General features: G+C 45.7%; 1 protein-coding gene across 3 annotated transcripts in view; it reads right to left on the minus strand.

Annotated features, from left to right (window-relative positions):
- The window catches only part of LOC119456090 (hemicentin-2-like), a 194,522-nt gene that overhangs the window by 42,945 nt on the left and 124,827 nt on the right, over nucleotides 1-26,750 (minus strand). For all 3 annotated transcript variants that reach the window (XM_049669540.1, XM_037717691.2, XM_049669539.1), the window contains exon 2: nucleotides 19,488-19,574. In XM_049669540.1, the coding sequence (XP_049525497.1) occupies nucleotides 19,488-19,494 (7 nt within the window). In that variant the 5' untranslated portion in view covers nucleotides 19,495-19,574. The remainder of the gene's footprint in view (nucleotides 1-19,487; nucleotides 19,575-26,750) is intronic.

A 26,750-nucleotide genomic window follows, 5' to 3' on the forward strand; every position in this document is an offset into this window, starting at 1 on the left:
GAGAATTCATGTCGCACATTTTTCGTCTCCCTTTCTCTATCTTGGTTACAACCAAACTACCCGCCCACTTCTCTTTGAGTGTGCGTCTCAGATCTCGGAAAATCCTGCCCATCTTTTTCCAGTCATCTCAGCCTGATGATGCCACTCTCGCCGGCAGCTGAGAAAGCTCCCTAGAAAGACAAGGCTGCTCTAAAAGCAGGCACATATAGCGTAGGGAAACACACACACACACACACAAAAACACACAAAAGATGCAATTCACTCGACACACCAGCGCAAAATCAGAAGAACACGAATAAAAAGCGACCGGGTGAAATTCTACCGGTGAAAGGAAACACTGCAGCGGAGGCTGGGTCATCTCAGGAATGCGCTACCGGCAAAAATAAAAAAAAAAAGAAAAGAAGAAGGAAAGAGGAAGACAAAAGAAAGTAAGCAAGCGCGATGCTTGACGTTCATGATGTTTTCACTTCTCCCTGGGATAACGCAAGCGCACGTAAAAATGCGCACACTGCATGACCTAGATGCTCAAATTAGCATCATTTCCCTGCGTCTGGCCCGAGACAACAGGGTGCGTATAAAGCACGCACTGTCTGGCAATTACTAGGATATGGCGAGCACGGAAATGAGGGGAAAAACTCTTGGTTTTATCTACGGCTGTAAAGCGGAAAACTGAAAATTTTAATGGCTTGGTAGGGCTGAAAAAAAATGTGAGAAAGAAGAGTGAAATGTAAGCTCTTGCGGATAACATAAATCATATAATGCTTCTTAATTCGTTTAAAAGAATGCCTTCACTATGCGACTTCAAGACTACCATAACCTGTAGCATGTTTTGAAATACGGTTGATCAACATAAATAAAGAAAATTGGAGGGCGCATGGGATGTGCAGACTATAATGGGCTTAAACATTGCTTCAGAACACTCGCAAATAGGAAGAAAGGAAATGTTGACATGATTTTTTTTTCTGTGCGAGCGCATGCCTCCCGATACGTAAACTTATTAGTTCCGTGAAGTTATCTGAGATGCCGAAAAGTTCATAACTTTCATGGAAATCCAAAATCAAAAAAGATGGCTGACTAATGGAGTAGCACACGAGGAATAAGGATTATAAACAGGGATAAGGTGCCTCAGAAAGGCTGGCCAACGTTTCGATAGGAGGACCTATCTTCGTCAAAGGCAGGATAGGTCCTCCTATCGAAACGTTGGCCAGCCTTTCTGAGGCACCTTATCCCTGTTTATAATCCTTATAACTTTCATGGAATAATTTTCGCACACGTTCAGTTGCTGTCTTTTTTATGTTTTGTAGATACCCAGTCAATGCGGCCGTTATGAGACTATCATAGGTTGAGCTTTATAATGGAATATCCTCAATGCCATATGCTCTGGTACGAACTTGAGCTTGCTATATTTGGAACGATATCTGAGTGCAATAATGTTGGCGTAGTGCTCGTTTCATTTCATTATATTACTTTCAGTATACCTATCTGGTTTTACAGAATGGGTGAGTTTAGAAATTAGACAAAACGAAATTAAATTACATGTGAGCTAACAAAGCAAATGGGAGGCTGCTCTTTTAAATTTCCGTGAATCGTGACGGAGATGACGGCGGTGAGCAGGTTGTTCCAATCCAATGCGCTCTTCGTAACAAACGATTTATTGTACAGACCATTTCTTCCTTGTGGGATTATAACTTTGGGCATTCCTGCTGATGCAGGTCATGTCGCGAGGTGGCGCTGACATCAAAACACCCTAATTTCATGACGAGAAAAATGACTTTGGGCACTTTTGGCTTAGTGTAAACCCAACTCATACCCTTAAAGCCCTTTTGTTGCGGTTCCTAAAACGTTGGGCCCGCATCATCTGAACGGCAGGGTAGTTTCCTTTAACGGAGCCGTGCCACTCGCAAACATCATCTTGGACAGCAGCCCGTGTTAGGCGAGGTGGGCGGACTGCCCGCCCCTGGTGGCAGTGACCGCCGGCGATGACTAAAGAGACCCCGCCGGGTCGTAACATCGGGGCTTGGGCGTTCGACGCCACTATCTCACCGGCGCGCCATTTGAAAGCGGTATCGCCGATAGAGCGCCCGTGCGAGGCCCGCTAAATCACGGGCCTCGCCGCGCGATGACACTTTTACGAGGCCCGCCTGCGAGCCTGGACCCGTACGGCGGCGACGGACGCCGAAAAGTCGAGTTTCGCGGTGCCGCCCGCTGTAAAGCACTGACCTCCCATGCGGGCGCCCGCTTTCTTCCCGTCGTCTATCTGCCTCGACTAATCCAGTGTACTTCTAAAAGAAAAGAAGTCGTGCAAGACAATAAAGCTGGCTGCAAGAGCGCGCGGTGCACTGAGCGCGAAGAGAACTCTGTAGATGACGCAAGAGGCGGCCAGTTTTCTGAAACTTTTTCGCGGGACAAGCCGTGACCTTTTGCTTGTTTTGGTTTTATAGCGCAGCTGCTTAACTTCGGAAATAGAGAAAAAAGAAACGCATAAATCTAGAAGGGCTACGAGGATGAATAGCCCTTCGGTGTCCTTTGTGAGGTGCGGTTTCGACGTAATATATAAGCCGCGCGACTCCCGAGGGAGGAGCGCGGACCGAGAGTGACGATATTCTCGCAGCGATGTGGGCCGGTGCTTGGCGGAGAGGGTTATGAGGCCCCCAATTTAAGCCCTGACGTATGTGGGCGATAGATTGTCCTCCCTTTCTCTGTCTCTTCACGCGCGGGAAACGCCTTCCTGCGCGAGTCAGATATTTATGGGCGCTGCGCGCGTTATGCCGGCTCTTGCCGATCCGGGAGCCTGCACATGCGCCGTCGCACACATCAACGCAAGCACTGCTTGCCCTCCTTCTTCGGTGTTCTGTACTCTCTCTCTCTCTCTTTCTTCTATCACCGAAATTTCTTTGTTCCCTGCGCCCTGAGTTCTACGATCAGTGAGAGATACAGCGCGATGGCGAGCTATACAGCTGTTCACAAACGAAATAGGTATGATGTGCAACAGCGAGGGTGCTTCAGTTCAGTCTGTGTGGGAAAGCGCTCTACCTTTGAAGTTTGAAGTTTGAAGTTTATTTTTGCTTCCATTACAGAAACAAGGAGCAGGAGCAAAAGGCTACAAAGGCCTGACAAAGGGCTCCCGCTCCTGTTGACACTCAGCGTCAGCGGTACAAATGACAATACGAAATACTTCACACATGTTCATATCAAATTAAAAGTCACATAAGCAGTATACAGATCACATGATGTATAACATGTAGCTTAAATCAAATTAATCCGGATAAGTAGCCCGGAATACAAAAGAAATATGCGCATTTAACAGTAGTTAAATACACATGATTAAGAATCTGTAGAATAAGTTTCCTGTGACTTCAGTAAAAAATAACATACGAGACGAAAGTGAATTGCATAATTCAGTTGTAAAAAAAAAAGCATAACTTGGTCAGAACATGAAAACGAAGACGTTTAGAATGACGGAATACACTTCGAAAGAAAGACCGTGTCTTGCTTTCTTTCTTTTATCTAATTGCTATTGCTTTTTTGGCTTCTTGCATTGATAGATGTTTAAGTAAATAGAAGACAAAGACCGTACAAGTGCCTGATTGAAGGACAGCGTGAAGGCGCAAATTGAAAGGCAAAGCGATGAATGCCAAAGAGAGAGAGAGAGAGAGAGAAAAGGGGGGGGGAATTCACGGAGGTTAGACAAAATGTGTCTCCGTGTCTCTACATTACAAGGGGAGAAACATTCAGTAGGTAGCAATAGAAAACGAAAACACTCATATATATTCGTTCACGCAGATCGGTAAGTCGCAACATGCCCTGTTGTGTTTTCATGACCTACTCATATGCAACGAGTTGTCACGTCAGTGCTGCAGAATCATGTGATCCAACAGGAAACGTCTGTCGAAGCTGCTGAGCAGAACGGCGAATGAACAGCTCAGTGCAATGCAGTTTTTCGGATGTCTTTCTTTTAGCACATCCACAAAGAACTTTCCAGCAGAAATATTTAGTCCACAACCAGTTTGCATTGCTTTACTATAAGAATATTTATTGAAATAACTGTGTAATTGTTCCCAAATCATTTGCTTGTGCGAGGCTGCACCTGAACTGAGGATGACTTTTCTAGCCAATGATTCCGTGCGCTGTACGGTCAAAGACAATTGTGTCCTGCTTCTACTTGCATCGCGTCTACTTTGTGTCAGGCACTTCTTCATACCGCTGCCCCATCGCAGTAATTCCCATAGTGGTAGCTAGCCTTGAATACACGCGCAAACCAAACACGTAAATATATACAAAATAGGCGAATAAATCAAGGTGACCAAGGAAGTTAACTCACTTTGATGACACAATTGATTTCGCAAAGTGCCTCACGTCCGCGCAAAAACAGCAGTGGTGGCAAAGCTGTACGATAAATACACCTATAATTCAAGCCATCATGTCATCACTACACCTCTACATCGAAGGCAACCAAGCTTTTTAGCGTGAGCGTACAACCTTTGTGTGTGTGTGTTGTTGCTTAGTTCTGCAGCTTTCCATCAGTGCTGTCAAACCAAGTTACTTGTAAATTCGATCGTCTAGGTGTGAAGGAACAGAAACACTTAGAAAGCCGTAGGACGGGAAAAAAAAGAAAGAAGAAAGCAATGCTAAGACCGCCAAGCCCGGAGCAGCAACTGACTATGAAACAAGAGGAGGGAGGTGCCATGATCGAAAAGTTTTGGCCCAATATTTGCTTCCACTTCCCCCATAGCTCCGCTGTTCTTTTTGCCACGTGACGGCAAACAAATTCGCTTTCGCCTCACCGGCCCATCCTCCAGGGAAATTGCCTTTACGACCTTCCTTTCGTGAGAATCGATGGACCAAAAAAGGAACGAGCAAAAAAAAAAAAATAGAAGAAAATAGCAAGGCAGACGAAGGTAAACTGGCTGCGGCAGAATCGAAACCGAATGCACATTCACCGCGCTTCGAGGACGGTCTTCCCTTTCCCCCAGAGTCAGAAGAGTCTTCTGAACGCGAAGAGAGCGAAAAATACCGCGAAGGCCCTCAACGCCGCACGTGTATACACAGCCTATTCAAAGAGACTCGGCGTCCAAAGCTAGTGGAAGGGGGGGGGGGGAAGCAGGGTTCCTTCTTTTTTGAATCCCAGGAGGCGCTAATGAACTGCGCCCCGCGAACGGCACGGAAACAAGTCTCTAAGACGGCTGGAATTAGATGGGCTTTTAAAACCGCGGGCACGAACGTCTTTAGCAGACCCTTTGCTCAAGATTTGAGAACTGAAGCGAAAGCTTGCTTTCGGCACACTTTTGCGCTCTTTTGAAAATAATAAAAAGAGAACACCCTGTCCAACTTATGTGCTCAGTGTTTTATGCATAAAAAAATAAAGAAAAGAAAAAAAATGGCGGTCGTAATATTTTTTTGCCCAGGAATGCAAGAATTGTATTTTATTTTCTAAGCAAACGGTTCCGTTAGGACCGCGATCAGATATATAGGCGACTTCTCCGTGATAAAGAGAGTGCCTTGGGCAATGCTGCACATAGATCACTCATCCGCTGAGATGTTCACGAAACGAAACGTCAAGTGTACCGGTGCGCAGAAGCATGTCATATAAATGCATGCAATTATGATATTAAACAGAACTCAGCATTCTCTGTTTTCCTCTATTATATGACGATAAAGTTGAGCAAGTCGGCTGCCAAAGAACTGGTAAGCACAAAATCGTGACTGAGAAAGGAACTAACAGGCGCCAAAGAACAAGGGAATAACTAAATAAAAATCTGCAATAAAGCCTAAAAGAAGACCAAACGGCAGGTGGATGCAAAATAATGAACAAAGAAGCAACCAAGTGGAGCCAAGAAACAAAGAACAAGCAATAATAAGAATTACACGCAGGCATGATATAATGTGGTTGAAGGTAGTCGATGAGCCGTTGCTGTAAAGCTTGACCAAACGCACATTGACTTCAATCAGGCGGATGTGTTAACGGTAGCTGCCCGAGCGTGACATGCAAATTTCAGAGCAATCTAAAAACGCAGTCATCAAGAACACGTCGACGCTGCATGATCGTCGGATGTTGGAGATGCTCGTGAATAGGTGATACCAATCATACCCATCCGCAGATTAGGTTACGATGTCTGCCTCATTACCCACCTATATGGCCTATTTCGAAATAAACATCAGTAAGGCACGGTTTGTGAATGAGATTCGAAGCGCTGCCGTGGTCTTCATAGTTTCTCTAAATAGAGAAACTACCTGATGTTCACCAAGGCTTCAAAACTTTGCCAACATGCTGACACAAATACACTTGGCTCTGAAAAATAGCACGTTCTCTCCTCTCTATTTGATATACAATATAGCAGAACAAAATCAAGAATGCCATCATTTCTTTTCTTTTGTGCGACTTAAAAAAAGTAAATCTTTTAGAATCTCGTGTTCAGTACTGAAGCGTACATTTCCTCATAGGCACGCATGTTTATGTCTCTAGTTGCTCCAAAAATACCCCTCTTCAGCACCACATAAAGTGATACTGGTATAAGTGAACGCCTAGAGATATTGACACACGTCAACATTGTCAGCACTCTCTCACCTCTACTGGATATTTCCCTTTCGGCGTTCATCTCCACCTATCGCCAAGCACTTTCGTACAAACGGCGTCAGCGGCCAAATAAATAAAACATAGATTACACGGCTGAACGCTAAGTCGAATATCTTCTTCATTTCAACGAAGTCGTCTCAAGCATCGCACTCGTAGAAGATTAAGAAAAGCCTTCCTGCGTGCAAGGAGCGTGGTTATCGTGTAACCGAGGCGCCGTTGCCTGGGGTTGCATTTTTTTTTAACGCCTGCGGTCATGTCAGCCGCCGCCTATAGGATTCATACCTGCGAAGGCGAACCGGATCAATAGCCTGCTTGCCCGCCTGTGCCGGACACGCCACCATCACGATGCATTGGTGCCAGCATGCAACGTCACGAGGGGTCGTCGGATAAGCGTCGCGCCGGAGAAGGGTGCGCACGGACGATCGAAGAGTGACGCTCACCGCTCCGTCGCGTGCGACAGAGAGAGAGAGGGGGTGAGGTGAACGGGTTGGGGGTTTGAACTTCGGGATTCGCATATCTCTTCCGCCCCGCGGCTCATATCGACCCGGGGCTTATAGCCCCCCCTCTCTATCTTCCGCGTTGGGCCGGAAAACGTGCGCTCGCGGCTGCCCACAGGTAACGCTACGCCCGGCCGCGCGCACCTGCTCGCTCCCCCATTTGCGGGCAGATTCCGTGCCCTTTGCTGTCGCCACGACCGTACCAAGTCAGCACGGAGCTGCGCTTCACTCCGCGATAGGGTGTATAGTGAGTTTCTTCCGCGTTAAAGTTGGCGCGAGAAAGGTGATTCGAAGAAAACAAATAGCTGTATGCAACTCAGATGAAAAGTATATACAACATACTGAGAGAGAGAGAGAGAGAGAGACAGAAGAAACGGCAAAGCAGGGGTTAACCAGAGGTTAAGATGTGGTTTTATAGTGAGTATTCCGTGAGGGTAAGTGCACTGCAGCGCACAAGAAAACAAACTGACATTTGTAATGTATCGGATTTCGGTACCACTACGGAAGAGTGCGTGTATACGAGAAATTTAAATGGGTTATACCATCCCCCCCTTCCCCTCCATAACACACATACCAACACAAACAAACAATTTCTTCCTCTCCCTCTTCTTCTCCCTAATACCTTAGGCTATCTTACAATAGATTTAAAGGAAAAAGGCAAAAGTACTAGGCGCTGTGTACACTCCACATTACATTTGCGCTATCCAAACTGTCCAGGCATTGCCACGAGTCGACAAGGCAGCATAAAAGCACGTGCCATCGCTGCTGCAGGCAGAGTAACAGGAAACTTTACACTCCTTATGTACACGAAAGAGCAGTCGCAGTAAATAGAAGCCCTAGCAAACACGGCTGGTATGTTTGGATTGTGCGCGTATATTCCTTTGAGTGGAGGAATGTAAATCCATGTGGAGGAAGCCATACAAAAGAATCCTGGATAGGATCGGGGGTCGGCTCAAGCACTTCACAAAGAGCTGTTCCTCTTTACAACAGAGCTGAATGTAGCTTGAAAGACTTCACATATGCAGGGCGTTCCATACCAAGAAAAATAACTGTATTCATTGATTCTATGCAAGTTTTTGGCCGCTGGAAGGAAGTGTTAAAGGAATAGTCAAAACGTGATTCGGGATGTCTGTTCATGTGCAGCTTCAGAGAAGAGCACAAAACGTACAACGTCATGTTGTCGGGGGCTCGATCAAACACGGTTTTTGTATGGTTGTCCATCAGACCAGAGGCCTACCTAACTTTCCAGTCCCACACGACAAGCCCCTGGCCAACACGATGTAGGCAAATACTTCGTCTGGTCAAGAAAAAAGAAGAAAAACCAATAATTGAAGTGCTTTTGCGCATTCAGTTCACAAAAACAAAATTGTGAAGACTGTGAACTTTAAGCTAAGCCTCCCGGCGCATGGGGATGACTACAGTGAAGCCAGTTTCGTAGTGCACACCTGTGTGGCGTGTGACAAGCAAAGCGTTGCTTTCTCAACGAAGAAAAATAACGCAAACGGAATGCCTGGACCAAATTCAAATATATATATATATATATATATATATATATATATATATATATATATAATAGAGTAATAGGTGAAAAGAAATGGACAGCCCAGTGTTAAACAGGACGTCAGTGTCAATCACGAGCATAGGGCGGCGCGATTTCGAGCGCTATTTCAATGCTGTTCCCGACACATACATGTCTAGATTACACAAGGGCACACTAATAAAATATAAACAAGAAGTGCGTAGAAAAAGTGGGGCGTGTCATACAAGGTCTAAGCCAGAGTCCTCGGGGAGACTCTCGAATAGGAACAAAAACTGGCGTCGTTTTAAGCACACTAGAGAGGAGAAAGGAAGGAGGGGGGGGGGGGGGGGGGCTCCAAGGGCTGAGTGCATGACAAGTCTGGACTCAAATGAAACGGATAGACAAAAATCGGAACCCCTTCTCGAAATGCGACATTCGCCGAAGCATGAACAAAGTTTACCCCCCACTGTCTACAGGCATGAAGAGCCCGGGAGGGAGACGAGTGGCTGGGCTTAAAAACCTCTCGAAAGCGACGTGTGCGCCTCACGACGGCGATGAGAAGAAAAGGGGGCGCATAGAAAGGACGGGAGCGAAAAAAAGGAGGCTGGGAATGAGGGGGGACGCGGCGTCGCTCTTCAAGCGCCCTCCCTTTTTCTTAACAAAACCATCTGCCTCAGCGGCGACAGCAGCGGGCACAGCATGGGCGGTGGAGGACGGCGGGGGAGGAATCGCTCAGCTGGCTGGGTGCCCTCGAAAGGGCATTCTTCACTTTCTGCGCAAGAGGCTCCTTCATATTTCATGAATGCGCAGCTATAGCTTCTCGTGGGCTCTGCGAGTGCTCCGCAGCGGAGCTCGCATCCTCAGCAACGACGGCAAAGGCCTGACGGGTGAACGAAGCTGCGTCGACTGTGATAAAGGCAGGGTGAGGCCCCATAGCTCGCTTCGCTCGGCGTGCCTTTTTCTTGGGAGAGACGCTGTAGACGCTGAGACCTGCCGTGAGGAGGCCTCTCCTTGTTGCTTGCAGCTAGCGCGACGTAACCCTTTTTTCCTGACAGGCCCCCGCACTTTTCCCGAGCTCTTTCTTAACATCCTCATTTTTTGGGAGAAGCTGCTCCTTTTCACGAAAGGCAACATGATGATTTTTTCCTTTTTTTTGTAACGCCAGCAGTCATCCGTGAAGCTTCGGAAACTGCGCATCCAGTCAGCTGAGAATCTTTCTAGTACTCGCAATTTTACCTCGCCAGCCGAATCTATGTGACGCGTGCGACCATTTGCACATGTCGTTGATTCAGAAAAAAAGGGCGCGCCTGCCGCCCCCGTTTTTGCCTTGCGTCCGATGGTGCTTACCATTCAGTTCGGCGTTTCACGTGAGGTCAGCGTGGCGCAGAACACACAGTCGGCCGGATCGTCACGTCGTGAAGTCTGGATAGTGGGAACTGGCCGCGCCCAGCTACTTATTAGCTAGAACATAATTATTGAGAGAATAGTGTGAAACTTAATAATTTTAAAGGGACTACCTGAGTTCGAACTAAACCAGTCAGCCATTAGCTTCCTCACAAAAACGCGAGTCTGTACCTTTTTTGCGTTGCGAAAAATCGAAGGCAGGAATGCCGAAAAATGGTATTGCTCAACGACTGTGATTGCTCCTTCCAGATAAATAGTCACCAATTGAACCACATCCGTGGTTAAAAATATTCTATCTAGGCGTCTGACAACTTCTCTCTCTCTCTCTCTCAATGATTGTAAGTTTGCACGTTGAAGGACGTCCCTGCAATTGACATTTATAACAATACGTATATTTATACGTAAGACAGCGCAGTGATGAGCTCGGGAAGTGCAAAATAATGCAGAGAAGAACTACTTGTGATTACTGAGTGAAACTAGGTGGAGAAAGGGCGAGGGTGGTGATCCTTCTTGCCGACACCATTGCGACATAACCTTGGGTGGTATTGGTATGTCATGCCGTTATTGACTGATTATTACTATTGCATTTAGGATGGACAAAACTTAGGAAGACCTCGAATAAATATAGAACGAAGCTGACATTTTGGGCTGAGATTTTCAACCAGTCTGACAGCCTTGCAAGGTTATTCAACGAGCTGTAGTAGTTCGCAGACACTTCTGCTATAGACGCACTGCATGTTAGGGGATTAAGTTGAAAGGAGCGAGCAAAGCGTAGAGAAAGAACGAACAGTGACTTGAGGAATGTTGGGAGATGGGTTGTGATAAGCACATGCGCCCCAGAAACAAAATGACCCGTTGCACTGCGCATTAAACGCATTCTCGTCACCCCCCACACTTTGCCTAATGGTTTCGCCTCGCATTCGAGACTGCGAAGTTTTCGCTTAGCGAACTAGCCGAATCGACCATATCTTAGTCATACGGAAAGAAATCGCTCCACTTGGGGGAGACGATTCCCCTCCCTCTTTTTCTTTTTAGGTCCCCGAAGCCGACATGCCTGTACGGAAACCGTGCGAGTCGGGGACAAAACTCCGATGCGGGCAGTGTAATGGTCCAATGCAAAACAGGACGGACGGTGAAAACGTCGGCAGTACCCCCGACGTGTCGTTAGGTTGATGTCCCGGGTGCAGAAGAAGCGACGTGCCTATTCCGAAGGAGGCCGCAGGCTTGGCGCATGCCGCGTAATCCTGTTTTGCATAACAAGAAAGGGAGAAAGCAATTTGCCAGAGATAATAGCCCGGCGGTGGCTATGAAGGCCTGCATGGGAAGAAGAGAACGTAAACACAATCACGTCGGAATTGAAGGAAAGATTAAGCATGGTATTGTGCTTGTTTTGTAAGCGCGCTTGTCATCACGGGGAAGATAAAGGAATAATAATGATAAAGACGCACAAATGTTACATATCAGGCACAGCCCGCCGTCTTACTTTATTTACAAAAAATACGTGCAAGTTTTCACCATTGTGCAGTTCCAATGTGCATTAAATAGACAGAGAAACCAATGTGCACCGGAAAAGAGAGTTAAAGAAGTGATAAGAAAAAGAAACAGGGAGGTAGGTCAGGTTGAGCCGGTTTGGCTGTCAGGCACTGACGAAGGGGAAATTGGACTAAAAGATGAGCATAGGAGAGAAGAAACGTTCACACTATACGTGCAGTGTTCGTGCATCAGAAGCAATTAAAAATATTTATATCAGGTGCCACTCCCGAGTGTCCTATGCACATAACGTTGAAGTGCATGGGCGGCAAAAGAAAAGGAAAGAGAAATTGCAGTTTCACGCGGAGTGCGAAGGATTCACAGCTGTGCCTAATGTACTAAGCCTCGAAATATGGCTCGAAATTTCATATAGTAAACGTTCACTGCGGTGTGCAAACAATACGTGCGTAAGCCTTAAGGGCTTGAAACGGGGTTTTGTAGGTAGCTGGGGCTGATCTCAGAAAACTGTTATTGGGTGAGTGCTTTTTGCCATTGGCCAATAAGCTTCATTAATAATATGTCAAGTGTCAGGATGGGCTAGTAGATAGTCTCGGGTCGGGATAGTGCAGATGGAGGATGAAGCTGCAGACAGTCGATGTAGACATGTGTGCTGGAAATTAGCTGTGTTCCACAACGATTGTGTGGCATCGTTTGCAAGCACTCGAAGTTTCACTGCTGACAGCGGGATTGGTTCCTGCACGCCGTCTTCATGAGCAATCGAGCAGCTTCATCAGCATGTTCGTTGCCCATTACGCCACAGTGGCTATAGGGAGCCACTGAATGAGGATGTCGTGTGCTTGCTCGACGAGGCGATGAAGGAGCTCTCGGATTTCTAACACTAGTCGTTCGTAGAGTCAATGGCGTTAGGCGGAGAGCAAGCAATGTAGAGCTGCCTTGGAGTCACTGAAAATGCTTCATTTTTGAGGTGGTTGCCTCTCGAATTACGCGAAGTGCACCTATTAAGAGCAGAAAGCCCCGCGGCTGTAGATGTGGTCTGATGAGATGTCTTGAACTTCAAGACGGTGACTTTCGCAGGAAATATCACTGATCCTGCAGAACCAACCACGGTGGTTCAACCATCGGTGTATAGATGGGTATGATCTTTGTTTTATACTTAATAACGAAGATAACGACTTCATTGTTATGGGTGGTTAGACTAGTTCAAAAACGCCTCATAGTAAATAGATGTCGAAAGGATCCGCCTTCGAAGGGCAGCTTTCAGTTGAAGCCAGCTTTTGAAAAATGAATATTTCTGTACCCTATGCGCGATTATACTGCAACTAAGAGAAAGAAATCCGCGCGCCAAATTACGCCTGTAACTTCTGCGCATCAGACTACAGCGGTTTGTTAGAGGCGGGATAACGCTGCAACCTGAAAACACCGTCGTTACCTCTTGCGGCACGCAGCACGCGAGAACAAAGTTATTCTTTTTATGTCCTTATCGCAGCGATGTAATGGTTGGTATAGCCGTAAACGGGCAGGGTGGCCGCGTATCGCTTATATATGCATTGTACACTCAAGCTCTTCTTCAGCCGAAGCTGTAATGAGCTAATGAGTTCTAAAGTGCTCGGCAAACTAAAAAAAAGAGAAAGCCGCAAGGACGGGAAACCTAGAACAGAAAACGCGCAACTCCAGCCCACCAGGTTTACCTGCCGAAATTAGGATTTGCTCCGCCAGATCGCTGACCGGCAGAACCATTTCCGCCCATTAGTAGCGACCCGGAAAGAATGTTTGCGTGCGGGTACAACGAGCTGCATCTTTTTTTTTTTTTTTTTTTTTTGCATGTGCCGCGTGTTCCGCAGACCAGCATTCCAGGGCTTCAATTAGGGCCGAAACACCGAGGTCACGCAAAACTGACCTGCGTATGCGACCACAAAAGCTCTATGCTGCAAGTCTTTCATACGTATGTGTTTGTGTGTGGTTAGTGTGTGCGGGTGTATTTTGTGTGTGCTGTATCTTTAAGGGCGCGTGTGTCTGCATGTGCCTGCGTCTGTATGGGCATGCGCGCACGTGTGGATTTGGTTTTGCAAGCTGAAGTCTGGCCCGCTCATTTTTTTTTTCATTCCTGCGCTAACACGCATCTAGGCACTTGTTTGTGCTTGGGTGTGTGACCGTGTTGTATGTATGTCGACAACGAAATTTAGCCTTGTCTGCTCGGCCACTGAAAAGTTACTCGTGTAGCCTTTTCTTTCTGTCTTTTCTCGTTGAGTGTCAGGAGTGTCAAAGTGGAAAAAAGTGCGTATGTGTGATGTGTGGCAAGCTGGTCATCTGGTAATATATATATACTGAAACTGACGGTGGTCTGCTCCCGACCACCGTCAGGTACACGTCGCTCCTCGAAGAGGCCGGGTGTGTATTGAGTGGGCTCCTGAATCACACTTCGTAATGTGGCGAACGCGGTTTAAATCATGGATCAAAGGGGTTTGACCTAATGCTGACGCATTCATCCTGCATTTACCACTAAATCGACACGACATGTTTTTTTTTTTTTTTTGCATGCGTTCGCTCCCAGTTACCTTCACTTAAAGTTGACGTGTTTTACTTGCTTATGGTAAGCAGGTAATTGGGCTGCTGAATAAGAAAGTTTGAGCTTGGCCTCTTTCATCATCGATGTACTCAGTTTGAAATAGAAAACGAGCAGTGGCGTAGGTAACGGGATTGATATTACATGGCATGGAAGATTAGCATAGACGGAAACACATTTCAATGCATCATAGTCAACTGCCGTACTCGAGAAAAATATTTAAAAGGAGAGCCCTGCATAGTGCTTAAACAGCTCAGCTAACAACGAATGAATTAGTATTTGAGCTAGCTTTAACCGCCCTTACCCTACTTCGTTAAATTCTTATATTAACGGTTTACAGTGAAACAAACAAAAACAAAACTCGAGAGTGTGAGGGAGTATTGATCAGAGATATTTCGATCTGTGCTTGTTTACGCACGTCGGTTTCTTTCCTTTCTAACGCGAGAAGGAGGAGCATGTTGTGGTCTGCTGACAGACCGAACTTTGAAAAACATGCTGGAAATGGCTCCGCCTTAACGCCCTTCGCAAACTTTTTTAGTTATAGAAATTCGCCAGGCCCACTCAATAGGTTTGGCGCCTACTGCTGCCATATCTAATTTCTTGGTGTGTTTCAGAAAATAAATATTTAGTTGACGACAAATAGCTAGCAAGAAAGACCCTTCCTAACGGTGCAATCCCTTAGAAAAATTACGCATGACATTCAATGGAATCTCACCAGAAAATCTACTGTGGAAAAAAAAAAAGCTCAATAGAAACGCAACAGAACTCGTATAACAATTTTTGTAAGGGACGTCAACAATGAAGTGGTACACAGTGCGCCTTGCTGGGTGTGTACTTTATTACGCGAACCAAGTACACTGCGAGCTCGTATGGTTGTCGGCAGAGTGAAGTCGGTTTAACCCACCTTGGTTTGTAGCAGCAATGCAGATATGCAACGATTTCTCCAAAATACAACACTGCTGTACGTAGGCCCGGAAGGCTTTCGTATACAGTAAACGCGCCGGCCTTCATAAAACACATTTACATGAATGCGATTGTATAAAGCGTCGATTTAGCTAAACCACACCACTGTACTATGTTAATCGGTAGCCCCGCGTGCGACGAACAGCTTAACGTTTCTCACTCGAAGGTATATAGAGGCACTCGCACAACATGTCGATAATTCTAGTTCTCGTTGCGTATAATTGGTTGTGTGGGCGCCAGCTGCGAAATGTGGAAGTGATTGTCCAGCCATCTCTGAGTGCCTTATTTCTTGCCATCAATGCCTTCTGCCTGCCGTTTAGGGAAATTCACTGAAGGGATTTTGTCCCTCGCAGTACACACGCCTCTGATGCAATAATGCGATGCTGAATCCTTGCACACCACCACTACTCATTCACCAGAGGGTTGGTCACATAAAGCATAGTGCACTAACATTGTCACTGGCGTATAAACGAGAGCGTTTCAGAAATAAGTTGGACTACCATCGGTACTTTGACCCAAGTGCATTCCTTGCATGACCTGATCTGAAATATCCATTCGACATTCGGCTTACCATTCTGGGTCAACCTACGTCGACCTCGTAGTTCTAACCCATGTAAAAGTGCGTTATTGCAACTATGTTCGCTTCGCTGACTCTGGCTTTGCATCGTTTCTACAGCATCGGTTAAGATGACCACAGCACTGAGCCTGCAGCAGTGGGAATGGAACAGGATAGCGTCATCTTCTCCGGGCACTTGTATGTCGCAACTCGAAAGTGCCTCCGTAGAATAAGAGTCAAGCCAGGTTATGTCCAGCCGGAGATCCGTGCACTGTTTCGGCCACTCGGCCTTTTCGTATGGTGAGAGAAAGCTGGTAATTAGTTTTTGTTTTGTTTTCATTTTCTCACTTCTGCTCCTGTGAATCGAATATCGCATACCTATGCCTATTATACGCTAGTTGTTCCCTTGGAGTAGCAGGTCAGGCGAATAGCCAGGCAAACATCTCCAGCATTTCATTATAGCATGTTTCTCTCTCTCTAGTTGTTCCCTCAATATCTTCGGAGACGTACATACATAACAGCTGTGCGAACTTTGTAGCCAGCAGCCATATGCCTCGTACGTACTTGTATACGACATTTTCGTCCTCTCGCAAGTAACGTTTGTGCTGCTTCAGTTGTTAATAATGTCAGTGTGTGTTAAAATCAGCCCGGCGAGCAGCACGGTGGCGTGTAAAAATATTACATTACCCTTTTTTTATGAAATATTTACAGCAACAAAATGCTTCACATGACAGGAATGAACTTATGAACCCTATAACTCTCTGCCTTTCTGTACATATATTTCTCTCTCTCTCTATGAACACTATAACGCGTCCTAGAAACAAAACACTGTGGCGAGAGTGGCAAATAGTTTGCCATAACAGGCGTCCATTAAAGCTCACTACATCTTGCGGAGGAAAAGAAAACTCGACGAGAGGCTTCCATTTCATCAGAGCAAAGGAAGCGCGGTTTGTCGACCCTTTCTGACTAAGACGCGGGGCCCCGAGCACTTGTAGAAAAAGACGCCAGTGTCGCAATAGAACCCCGACGAGGATACCGCTGCTTCAAGCGGCAGCGGTAGCTCTCCGGACGCCGTGTACACACCCGTGCCACGGCCCTTCCGCGAAAGCACTATCCATCATGCCAGCGGAAGGAACTCTGTGTCGATTCCCGCCTTCTCGCTGCATCGCCGTAGCCTGGCAGTTCAAGCACGGGAAGCACGACGAGACGATGACATTTCGAAGCTTAGGATAATGTTGTTTACAGTTGTGCCTTTACGTTGTATATGCTGCAAGAATTTGTAGGCTTGTTTGGGTGATGTGCTTTCACGAACACGTATTCGAAATCCGTTTCAACGACAACAAGATGACAAAAGTGACTCGTTTTTACGTTAAATCGCCCGGGAGAATAGGCTGTATTGGACGAGGACATTGATCTACACCGGTTGCGTATAAAAGCGCTGGTCCCCCTTGCTGCCTTCGAAACGAATCTCGTCAGGATTTCCTGACCACATGACGTCGGGCGTCCGTGCGAAAATTAATTTGAAAGTTGTACTGCAAGGGCAACCTTCAAGCTGATAAACTCTTACGGCTTCCAATAACTGTGTGAAACAGTGGCACAATAAAGTGGGATTTAATTATGATCGCTTCCGCTGTGTAATTGCACGTACGAAGACGGGTCAAAACGGTAGTGTCTACCATGGCTTCGTGAGTAAGCAGATGAACATGTGCCTATCTGTATTTAAAGCCATTCAGTTTAACTTTACTATATACATCAGACATCGCAATGAGCAAAACGATGACAAACGATGATGATGGGTGAATAGTAAAGTAGAACTCAGCTCACAAATAAGCATGTGCACATGAGCACAAGCTCATGTGCTCTCACCAAGGTGGCTATCACCCACATGGCTTTGAAATAGTGTCCTGTAAGACGTATCACGTGCAAAGTACTTCTCGCCAGCAATTAAAATGACAATGGATTGAATACGTGGTGCTCACTAGAACAAACGAGAATTATTCGCTATGTGATAAATGGTGAGCTTAAGCTATCGTTTTGCTCATTGTGATGTCTGGTGTCTATAGTAAAGTTAAACTGAATGGCTTTAAATACAGATAGGCACATGTTCATCTGCTTACTCACGAAGCCATTGTAGACACTACCGTTTTCGCGACATTTCTATCGTAACTTGAGGCTTTCAATAGAGACATTGCAAACAAACAAATATGGAAGAGAAAAAGAAAAAGAACAGTAGCAAGACAGACTTGAACGTGTGCGCAAACCTATCTTTATTTTTTAGGCGTGTAATGTCTATAAAAACGCTTCTTACAATGGTTTCTATAGAGGGCAACCCATTGTGCCTCAAGTGCGGGCTATATCAACTCCGGTGTGTCCTTAATATACACGTGTTCTCGCATTTTTTCCCCTACAAGATGAGCGTCAATCCCGGTTCCAACTCTTCTCTGCATCATTCGTCGCACTAATTGCAGTGCTACTACTTCACCGGCAACTTTCGCGACAGTACGCAGCGAATTTAAAGTGCGCGGTAGCTTTAGACCGGGCCTGTATACGCTCCTGGGAAACACGGGGCATAATTGAGCACTAGTCGTCAAGCTCGAGCCGACGACGAACATTTCAATGAAGCAAGACCACGCTTGAGTGGCTCTCCGCCTCTGCACTACGCCATCTCCATTTGAAATGGAGTATACGCCTTCTTGAGTCTAGTCAACGGCATGCGCCCCCCTCCCCCCCTCACCACTCTCCTTCCTCGCGCGCTTTATTTCAATGAGAGAACTAGTCTGCCTCTCTTGAGAAGCGGTGCGCTCTTCAACAAGCAAGCTATAACCAGGACAGCATTAGCACACCTACGTATAGAACAAGTCCCATAGCGCGAAAAGCCGAGCGTCACACTAAGATCGCCGCGGGGCCGGATTTCCAGTATTTCCGAGTGGGCACGATTTAGATACGAGGGTGAAGAGGAACGCTCATTAAATGGGCTACGGTACGTGTTCTGGCCCGTGTCCAGTATTTTGCAGGCGATTGTTGTATTTTATTTTTATCCTCTTTGTCCCAACGAGGACGTTGTGTACAGAAGACCACAGAGGACAGCGTCTGTCCATTCTGAGGAACGGAGAAGGACCGGAGATATAGCTATATAGTACGTCCGTTTCAGCAACTGTGAGGTTTGTTCGACTTTTTATTTTGAAGTTATTAACCAAATTCCACCCTCCCATTTGAGTAAAGAAAAGTTAAACAAACACGGGAAACACATGAGACTAAAGTACCGAAAGCGGGCTCATTTCACCGCGCAGTTTAGGTGCCGGACAAAGGACCATCGCCTCAGTTCATTAAACGGAGATTTCCTCCTCTCCTTGCGCAGCCTGTCCTGCTTTCGGAAAGCTGACAGAAAAAATGCAATATACATTAGGCTCAGTTCGCGTATAGCACTTTGTCAGTAAATGTAATGTATAACATTATCGCAGATTCCGCAACGAAAGAGATTTGCCTAATGAGAATGCGCGCCAATCTGGTTATACAAGACTCTTTCGCTACAAAATCTGCGACAATATTGGGCTGCAAGGTGCAACGGTGAAGACGCATCATTGACCTTATTCTTACATTAATTGATTTTAACTACGTGTATTCTCATTTTATAGTACAAGCCCTTGTAGTGTGGATGCAGACGATTCTGTTAGTTTCAGGATGGGTCTTTCCGATCTGACTTCTCCACGTTTAAAACAGTGTAAGGAAAGCGTGTAAACTAGAGAAATTTCACAGAGAAGTTGGTTTGCACACCCGGTCGCACAACTAAAACAATGTGAAATAAAAATGGAACCATGGTGAGCTAAACAATCTATATGAACATTTTTATATTGTTTGTAAGGTAGTGCGTTCGCTTCCATTTTCGAGACGAATGAAGGGCAAGTGCACTTATGACTTACGTTTCATGTCCTTGCAGTCAAGTTCGTTTAGGTGCTTCAAGTGATTACTGCCGACGCATCAGCGAGATTGCAGCCTTTATGCATCTCCTGAAAACGGGAGAGAAAAAGCACTTTTAGAAAACGATCAAATAAAAAGTGACTACAAGCCAGAAACGTACTTTCCAACTAATAATAAATTGATTTGATTTGATTTGATTTGTGCTATAGAAACGGAAACTTTTATTTCATTCCAGCCTCGATCTGCGCGCCCGTCTGTACTTCCACGAGCATCGATTGAAACAACATATTATTCCTCTTAATTCATCTTTGGAATTTCAGAACGAATGCCTCATTAAATTTGTCAGCCATCAATTCGTAGTATTCATCTGGAAAGCGTACGACTTTTGCGCGTACACCAAAGACAATGTCCCACCTCATGAATAAAATAACAAAATAAACATCTAAAAACATACTACTGTCACGGGGCTACCTTTTATCACATTCGCGTTAGCTCGTCTGGCGCACCCTCTCTGATGTTCATGAGGTAGGGTATTTTATCGGCAAAATCCCGAACATGGAAAACTCAAGCATTGTTCGTACTCACACGCACAGAGAACTCGGGTCCTAATGAAATAGGCTAAATGAAAAAGTAATCTATGTAAAAAGAGAGCTGCTCGGGGTTTTTTTTCTCGTATGCGCAAAATTCTTTTACTAAGTAAAAGGACATTAATAGTTCGCTCATCCGCTCAGTGCAAGCACCCTATTTCCCAGCCTGTTCTTTGTTGATAACGATGAAGAACAGCGCTCAGCCAAGCGGGAAAGTTCTTTTTTATTTCTTTTTTCGTTTTCAAAACTACATCTGATCTGGCAACAATGTAAAGTAGGGGAGGGGGCTTCGTATTATGCATAATTTGGGGACATGCGAAACGAAGCGAGGAGAATAGGCACACAAGAAGAAGAAGATGAAACAAACACAGAATGTTTTGCGTTGAGTATAAGTTCTACACTTTTAGTTTAGGCGATTTCGCTGAACTGTGCTCTTCTCTTCGGGCTAAATAACGCAACGCTTCCCAGGTTTCTTAATTCCAACAGTTTCGAAACATGCTGATGCGGAAAAAAGAGAAAGAAACCTTTGGGGTTGCCAGCAGTTAGGCGCATTAATTAGGAGAATAAGTTCTTTGGCGTTCCGTAATTGGAGACGATATTTTGCCTAGCGTTTCACGTTCCACGAATAGAAAAGGAAGGGAACACATGTGGTTATTATACACTTTCAGGAAGAACAGTGCGGTTAGCTGGCGTTGTTTCATATTACTTTAAGCAAGGTAAAGCTTATGGACGAAAATTACGCGGTTGGCTTGCTCGTTCTCTTGTTCGCACAATGTGCACCCAGATGGGCTAAAAAAAAAAGAACACACCTTCGCATTATACGTTCTACGTTGTAGCCACCTATTTTGCTTGGTTTTGTCGTACATGGCCTTTCGGCGAACATGATCTTCTGGGAACTAATTAGCCTTACGCAGGCTAGTTTAAGTAAAAAGCACACGTGCACGGTAATTAAAGCTTAGGACTTTGAAGATGTTTCGCATCGGCAATGTACTGAAGATCGCCGAGTCATATTTCGTTAAGAAGCATTCGTCAACTCGAGCGGGATGATTAACGATAGCGAACACTTAGTAATTACTCCACCGATAATTGCTCGGAAACTCTTCGCTACCCAGTGTATTGAACTATATATATATACCGTCATTAATTATAGTAAAGCAGTGCACAATAAGGTCCTCTGCTTTTCGGCGATGCGAAAGCCCCGAATTCATGGGCGGCCATGGCTGTGCTGCTCTCGCGGTGCGGGGAGGAAAGGTGGAGGAGGAAAGAGAAAAGCAGAAGGCAGGGAGGTTAACCAGAATAACGTCCGGTTGGCACCCTACACCGGGGGAATGGGAAAGGGAAAAGCACATAACACGCATACGGGGCAAGATGAGCGGGAATTGAGGAGTATAATTCGTAATTATGAGGACAAATTAGGGAGCAGTGATGTGAGAGTATCGTATAAACCCAGCAGCTACAGCTTGGAATCGAAGGAAAGGGCCACGCATCATAGGCTACGTGACTTCATCATGATAATCGTGATCAGCCTATTTTATGTCCACTGCAGGACGAAGGCCGGCTCTCCCAGCGATCTCCAATTACCCCTGGCTTGCGCCAGCTGATTTCAACTTGCGCCTGCGGATTTCGTAATTCATTCACCGCACCTAATTTTCTGCGGTCCTCGACTGCACTTTTTTTCCCCCGGCACCCATTCTGTAACTCTAATGGTCCGCCGGTTACCTACCCTATATATATATATATGCATACATGGCCTGCCCAGCTTCATTTCTTTCTCTTAATGTCAACTAGAATATCGGCTATCCCCGTTTGTTGTGTGACCCACACCGCTCTTTATGAAGCCATAAGTTGCTCCGCGATTAATGGCTTAATACGTTTGGTCTCCATGTGCCATTTTCAGGCCTTAGTGCACGGACTTTGTGTCTCAGAGCCATAAAATGCTTTCGTGTCGTGTACCATAGCCGAATGTGAGACAGCCTGGTGTTGAAGAGGTGCCAGAAATCTATCATAAATGAAAATCATTAGACCATGGCGATGCGCGTACGTGGGGGCGAGGGCATACCAAAGCGCCGCCAGCTGACAGCTCCTTAATGACGTGTAACGTTGGATCATGTGCGGGGGCGTCTGCTTCAGCTCCATTGCGTGTTTCGGTTTACGTCGTACTGCCGCGCACGTTTGGTTCGTTGTAGTAGTTTTAACCAACAGTGCTTGTTATTTGTTTTGATTTTAACATTTTATATTCTGTATGAGAATATACGGCGTATCCAAGTGCCGATTTGGGGCAAATTTTGCTTTGCATGCTATCAGGAGAAATGAAGAGCAAGGTAGCTTTTACAAAAGTTCAACGGTTGTCGAACCCCGGTGCCAAATTTTAAAGCACCGCATATACATGTAAAAAATAAGTTTCATTCTCAAGAGCGAAGCTGTCGAATACGTGAAGCGAGATATACGTGACTAATGCAGCCATTCATGCGCGTGGCACAGCGACGTATCTCTTAAATATACAGCGTTTAGTTGGGTTGAACATGTGAATGGATCTGGTTGGCTGACGCTCTGGATTTAGTGCACCGTATGTCTTACTTTATTTTATTTATTTCATTTGATTTCCTTTTTCGCGGGCAATGTGCGCATGCGCCTGTATCGCATCATTTGCTTCAGTCAGATGGTTATCGTTGCGACAGCTACGTGTCATGAATTATGCGGTTCTATTATCTGCATAACATTAAGCTGCAAATATCTTCCTTAACTTACCAGCAATCTCGATGGAGGATAAATCTCCTGTAGCAGCTTCTTAAATTTTTATCCCACGTACAATGCAAAGCCTTCGGCTCAACTTTAACTTTAGACGCAAGAAGGATTGCAGCGCCGGCGCTTCTATTTGGTGGTCCTCGCACCCAATATGACACAAGGATGAAAGAGAGAGAGAGAGAGTGAGACGTTATCTCTTTTTTCTAGAGCTCTCATTGGGCAAGCCTAGTATTCATTTGAAACCTAAGTTTTCCTAATGTGTCCGCATCTGCAGGCTCCGCACACGAGCTAAGGTGCGCCGCTTGTTTAGGAGCTATATTAAATGGACCACGCCTATATGACGCACGCACCTGGGCACATCAACAATTGTCGACAGCCATCCTACGCGCGGGCGCTTTAAGGTGCATCAGATCAGCGGTCACGGGTACTCAAGGCCCGTAGCGCGTTCACAGCTCCATACACAGCTCTCCATACACGGACCCTCTCCGAAGCTCCATTTCTGAGGCTGCAGGAGTAATACTGTCGTCAGGGAGAAATCGCGTGTCAGGAGACGTGTGCCACGCTGTCCCTCGGGGCTTTAACGGGGAGCCGTGGTGATGATAGCGCACCATGTGGCGCAGCGGTGCCGAGTAGAGGGGACCGCCAAGTGCGTATACATGCGTATACATACACGCGATACGGCTTTCACTCACCCTCCCCACTAACCTACAGCGCTCGCTCGCTAACGAGCAGTTTGCCCGACGCGTCTGCTTCGCGATGTCACGCCTGCGGGGACCCTGTCAAATTGTTTCTTTTCTTTTATCTCTGTCTTTCCTTCTCATATGCTGTTTCCTCTTCTTGGGCGAAGTGAATTGCCAAAAATATAGACAACCTCCCCCGGTGCAGTGTCAGGCTCATCTTAATGACTCTATAAGAAGACCAGGCGCTTAAACAGCGGAAGCGCATCCTCTTACTTGGTTGGAGGACAAGAAAAACGAATGTGTATCTCATCAGTATGTAGTAAGTGAAGTAGGAGATCGTGTTAAAAACAGGTTTCGAGTGGCAATATGAAAAACAGAAAGGAAAAGAAAAAGAAAGCAATGGAGGAGATGAAGCGCGGTTCTGCGGTGAAGTTTCTATGTTACAATAGAACCTCGGAAAGGAGCTGTTCACAGTGCCTACACATTCAGCAACAAACCTGAAGGCACAGAAAACTCCCAATTGTAAAGGACTGAGGAGCCGATCTTTGTCTTGGGTATACTGATGCAATTGTTGAGTTTGGCACTGCTCACGTGCCCAAGGCTGTTGCGTTTTGACACAGAAAGCATGCGCTGTCATTGCCACTTCCCCATCGCTTGATATCACGCCCGGTGCAGGCTTATGTTAACAGCGGCTGGATGACCTTCTAACTTCATTACAATTTAAACCTCTACTTAGCGCACTCTAATGCTGTGATACCTAAGTGAACACATGGTTTGCGATGGTTCTAAGCGTATTAGTGCTATTGAAGTCCTTTCGCCGAACAAGAGATTGAGAAGACGAAATCAGCGATTAATACAGCTCTGAATTTGACTGCTTATCTAAAGCGGACGTGACCCTGTTCTCAAAAGCAACTTCTCTGTAAAGCCGAACGCAGCAAGAAATGTAGTTGTAAACCCAAGCTTGCTGAGTGCGCAGTTTCAGGTGGATACCTTGAACAATACAAACACGAAAACTTTGATGCCTTCACCATTCATCAAATTGGTGGAAATTGTGTCAGCGTGCCTTCGCTATCGCTGCGTCAAAATAAAATTATTCACCGTTCCAGCACGTGACATCTCATTGTTTGCGGTGATCTCGTATGTCCATGTTCGTTTGTTTTCCGTTATTCTTTCTGGGGTTTTACGTGACATAACCAGTTCTGATTATGAGGCACGCCGTAGCGGAGGGCTCCGGATTAATTTTTACGACCTGGGGTTCTTTAACGTGCACTACAACGTAAGCACATAGGCCATCTTGCATTTCGTATCCATCGAAATGTGGCCGCAGCGGCCTGGATATTATATTGAATGAACACCCAGTATACATTGACGTCGACACGCAATAAAAATTGGTAGTTAGATAGCGCCGTGTTTCCCTCGCCTTGCTATTTTATGCATTCATTGTTATTTCATTGTAACACTCTATACTCAGCACTCCTCTGGGGCCTGTAGGGTAATATGAATAAATAAATAATCTAGTCTTGGTCCTGAAGAATTATTTGTTGGGCAAGTTAGTCTTGCATTGCTGATGAGGAAAATTAGAGCAACAAAAAGACAACGCACACGAGAAGGGCAGACAAAGACAAGCGTTACTCACAAAATTAATAGCGGGAAACATTTCACATATAAATCACTTGTCACGTATGCGCACATTATTGCATACACATCGCAAAAAGAACACGTGCGCAGCACGTGTTCAGCACGTGCTTAGAATATCAAGGAACGCACTTTCATCACAACTCGAACGTCGCGCCAATGAGAACTGTGTCATGGATTTTAAGCTGTGTAACGATTGGTTTAAATGCATTTTGTGCAGTTTTTGTGCGTTTCAAGCGGTAATGCTTGGAACCCTTTTCGTCCATGATAGTAACTACGTCGCTATCAAGCAGAGTAAAATGAGCGTGCTGGCGTCGTTCAGCGCCAAACCTAAAGTACGCCGGGAATAAGTTGCAATTAGGTAAATTCTTTAACTATCACATTTTCATTAGATACAGCCACCCCCCCCCCCCCCCCCCCCCAAAAAAAAAAAAATCACAAGAAAGGTGACCTCTTAAATGTAAGTGGTGTGAATAAACTTCAAAGAACTTGCTATTGGCCTAATTAACATTTGTCAAACAACATGTCTAGCGCTTAGCAGATGAAGACGAAGGCGTAGAAACATAAACAGGCAGCACCAGCGCCTGTTGACAATTCATGATTTTTTTTTTCTATCAATATAAATGCAGGCCCAAGGTGACTCGCGGAGAGTGACTACATACATGGGCTGTGCTCCGGGATCAGGCCATGGCTACTCATATGATCGATGATGTCGGCAAAAAACCTCGTTGAGACAGGGAAGATGTAGTATTAAATAGGCAGGTGTTTTCATGCGCTTACTATTTTTTCCTACCCGTCAGATAAAAGTCGAGACCCGCCGGGGTGGCTCAGTCAGGTAAGGCGTTGTGCTGCTGAGCACGAGATCGCGGGATCGAATCCCGGCCGCGGCGGCCGCATTTCGATGGAGGAGAAATGCAAAAACGCCCGTGTGCTTGCGTTTTAGTGCACGTTAAAGAACCCCAGGTGGTGAAATTTAATCCGGAGCCCTCCACTACAGCGTGCCTCATAATCAGAACTGGTTTGGGCACGTAAAACACCAGACAGAAGATGAAGAAAACAAAATTCGAGCGCAAATTCATGTGTTCAAACACAATCGCAAGGTGATTGCAAGTGCAACATGATCCCGTTAGCAACACGATCGCAAGTGCCTCAGTTAAACGTGACAATGTGAGCTAGTATTTTGTTTTTATTCCCTTTGCGTATTGTTTTGTCTGCATTACTTACTCGTGCGTTGAGCGTTGTGTTGTTTAAAATGGTAACAAGCACATATATGCCGTGCGCCTCCGAGCATAATCTCTCTCTCTCTCTCTATATATATATATATATATATATATATATATATATATATATATATAATGATCAATAAGATCACGTGTTTGTGACGCCTGCGGCAGAAAGGATGATCCACATCCGGTTTGTGAGTGGTGGTGCTGGCTAACACTCCCATGTTAAGTTCTAGTTGTAAAAAACATAAATACCCCAGAAAGTGGATAGGAAAACGGCTCCGCGGTAGCTCAATGGTGAGAGCATCGCACGCGTAATGCGAAGACGTGGGTTCGTTCCCCACCTGCGGACAGTTGTGTTTTCATCCGTTTTCATTTGCAATAATTTATCATTT

Source organism: Dermacentor silvarum, chromosome 6 (assembly GCF_013339745.2).
Source record: "Dermacentor silvarum isolate Dsil-2018 chromosome 6, BIME_Dsil_1.4, whole genome shotgun sequence".
NCBI classification, from domain to species: domain Eukaryota; kingdom Metazoa; phylum Arthropoda; class Arachnida; order Ixodida; family Ixodidae; genus Dermacentor; species Dermacentor silvarum.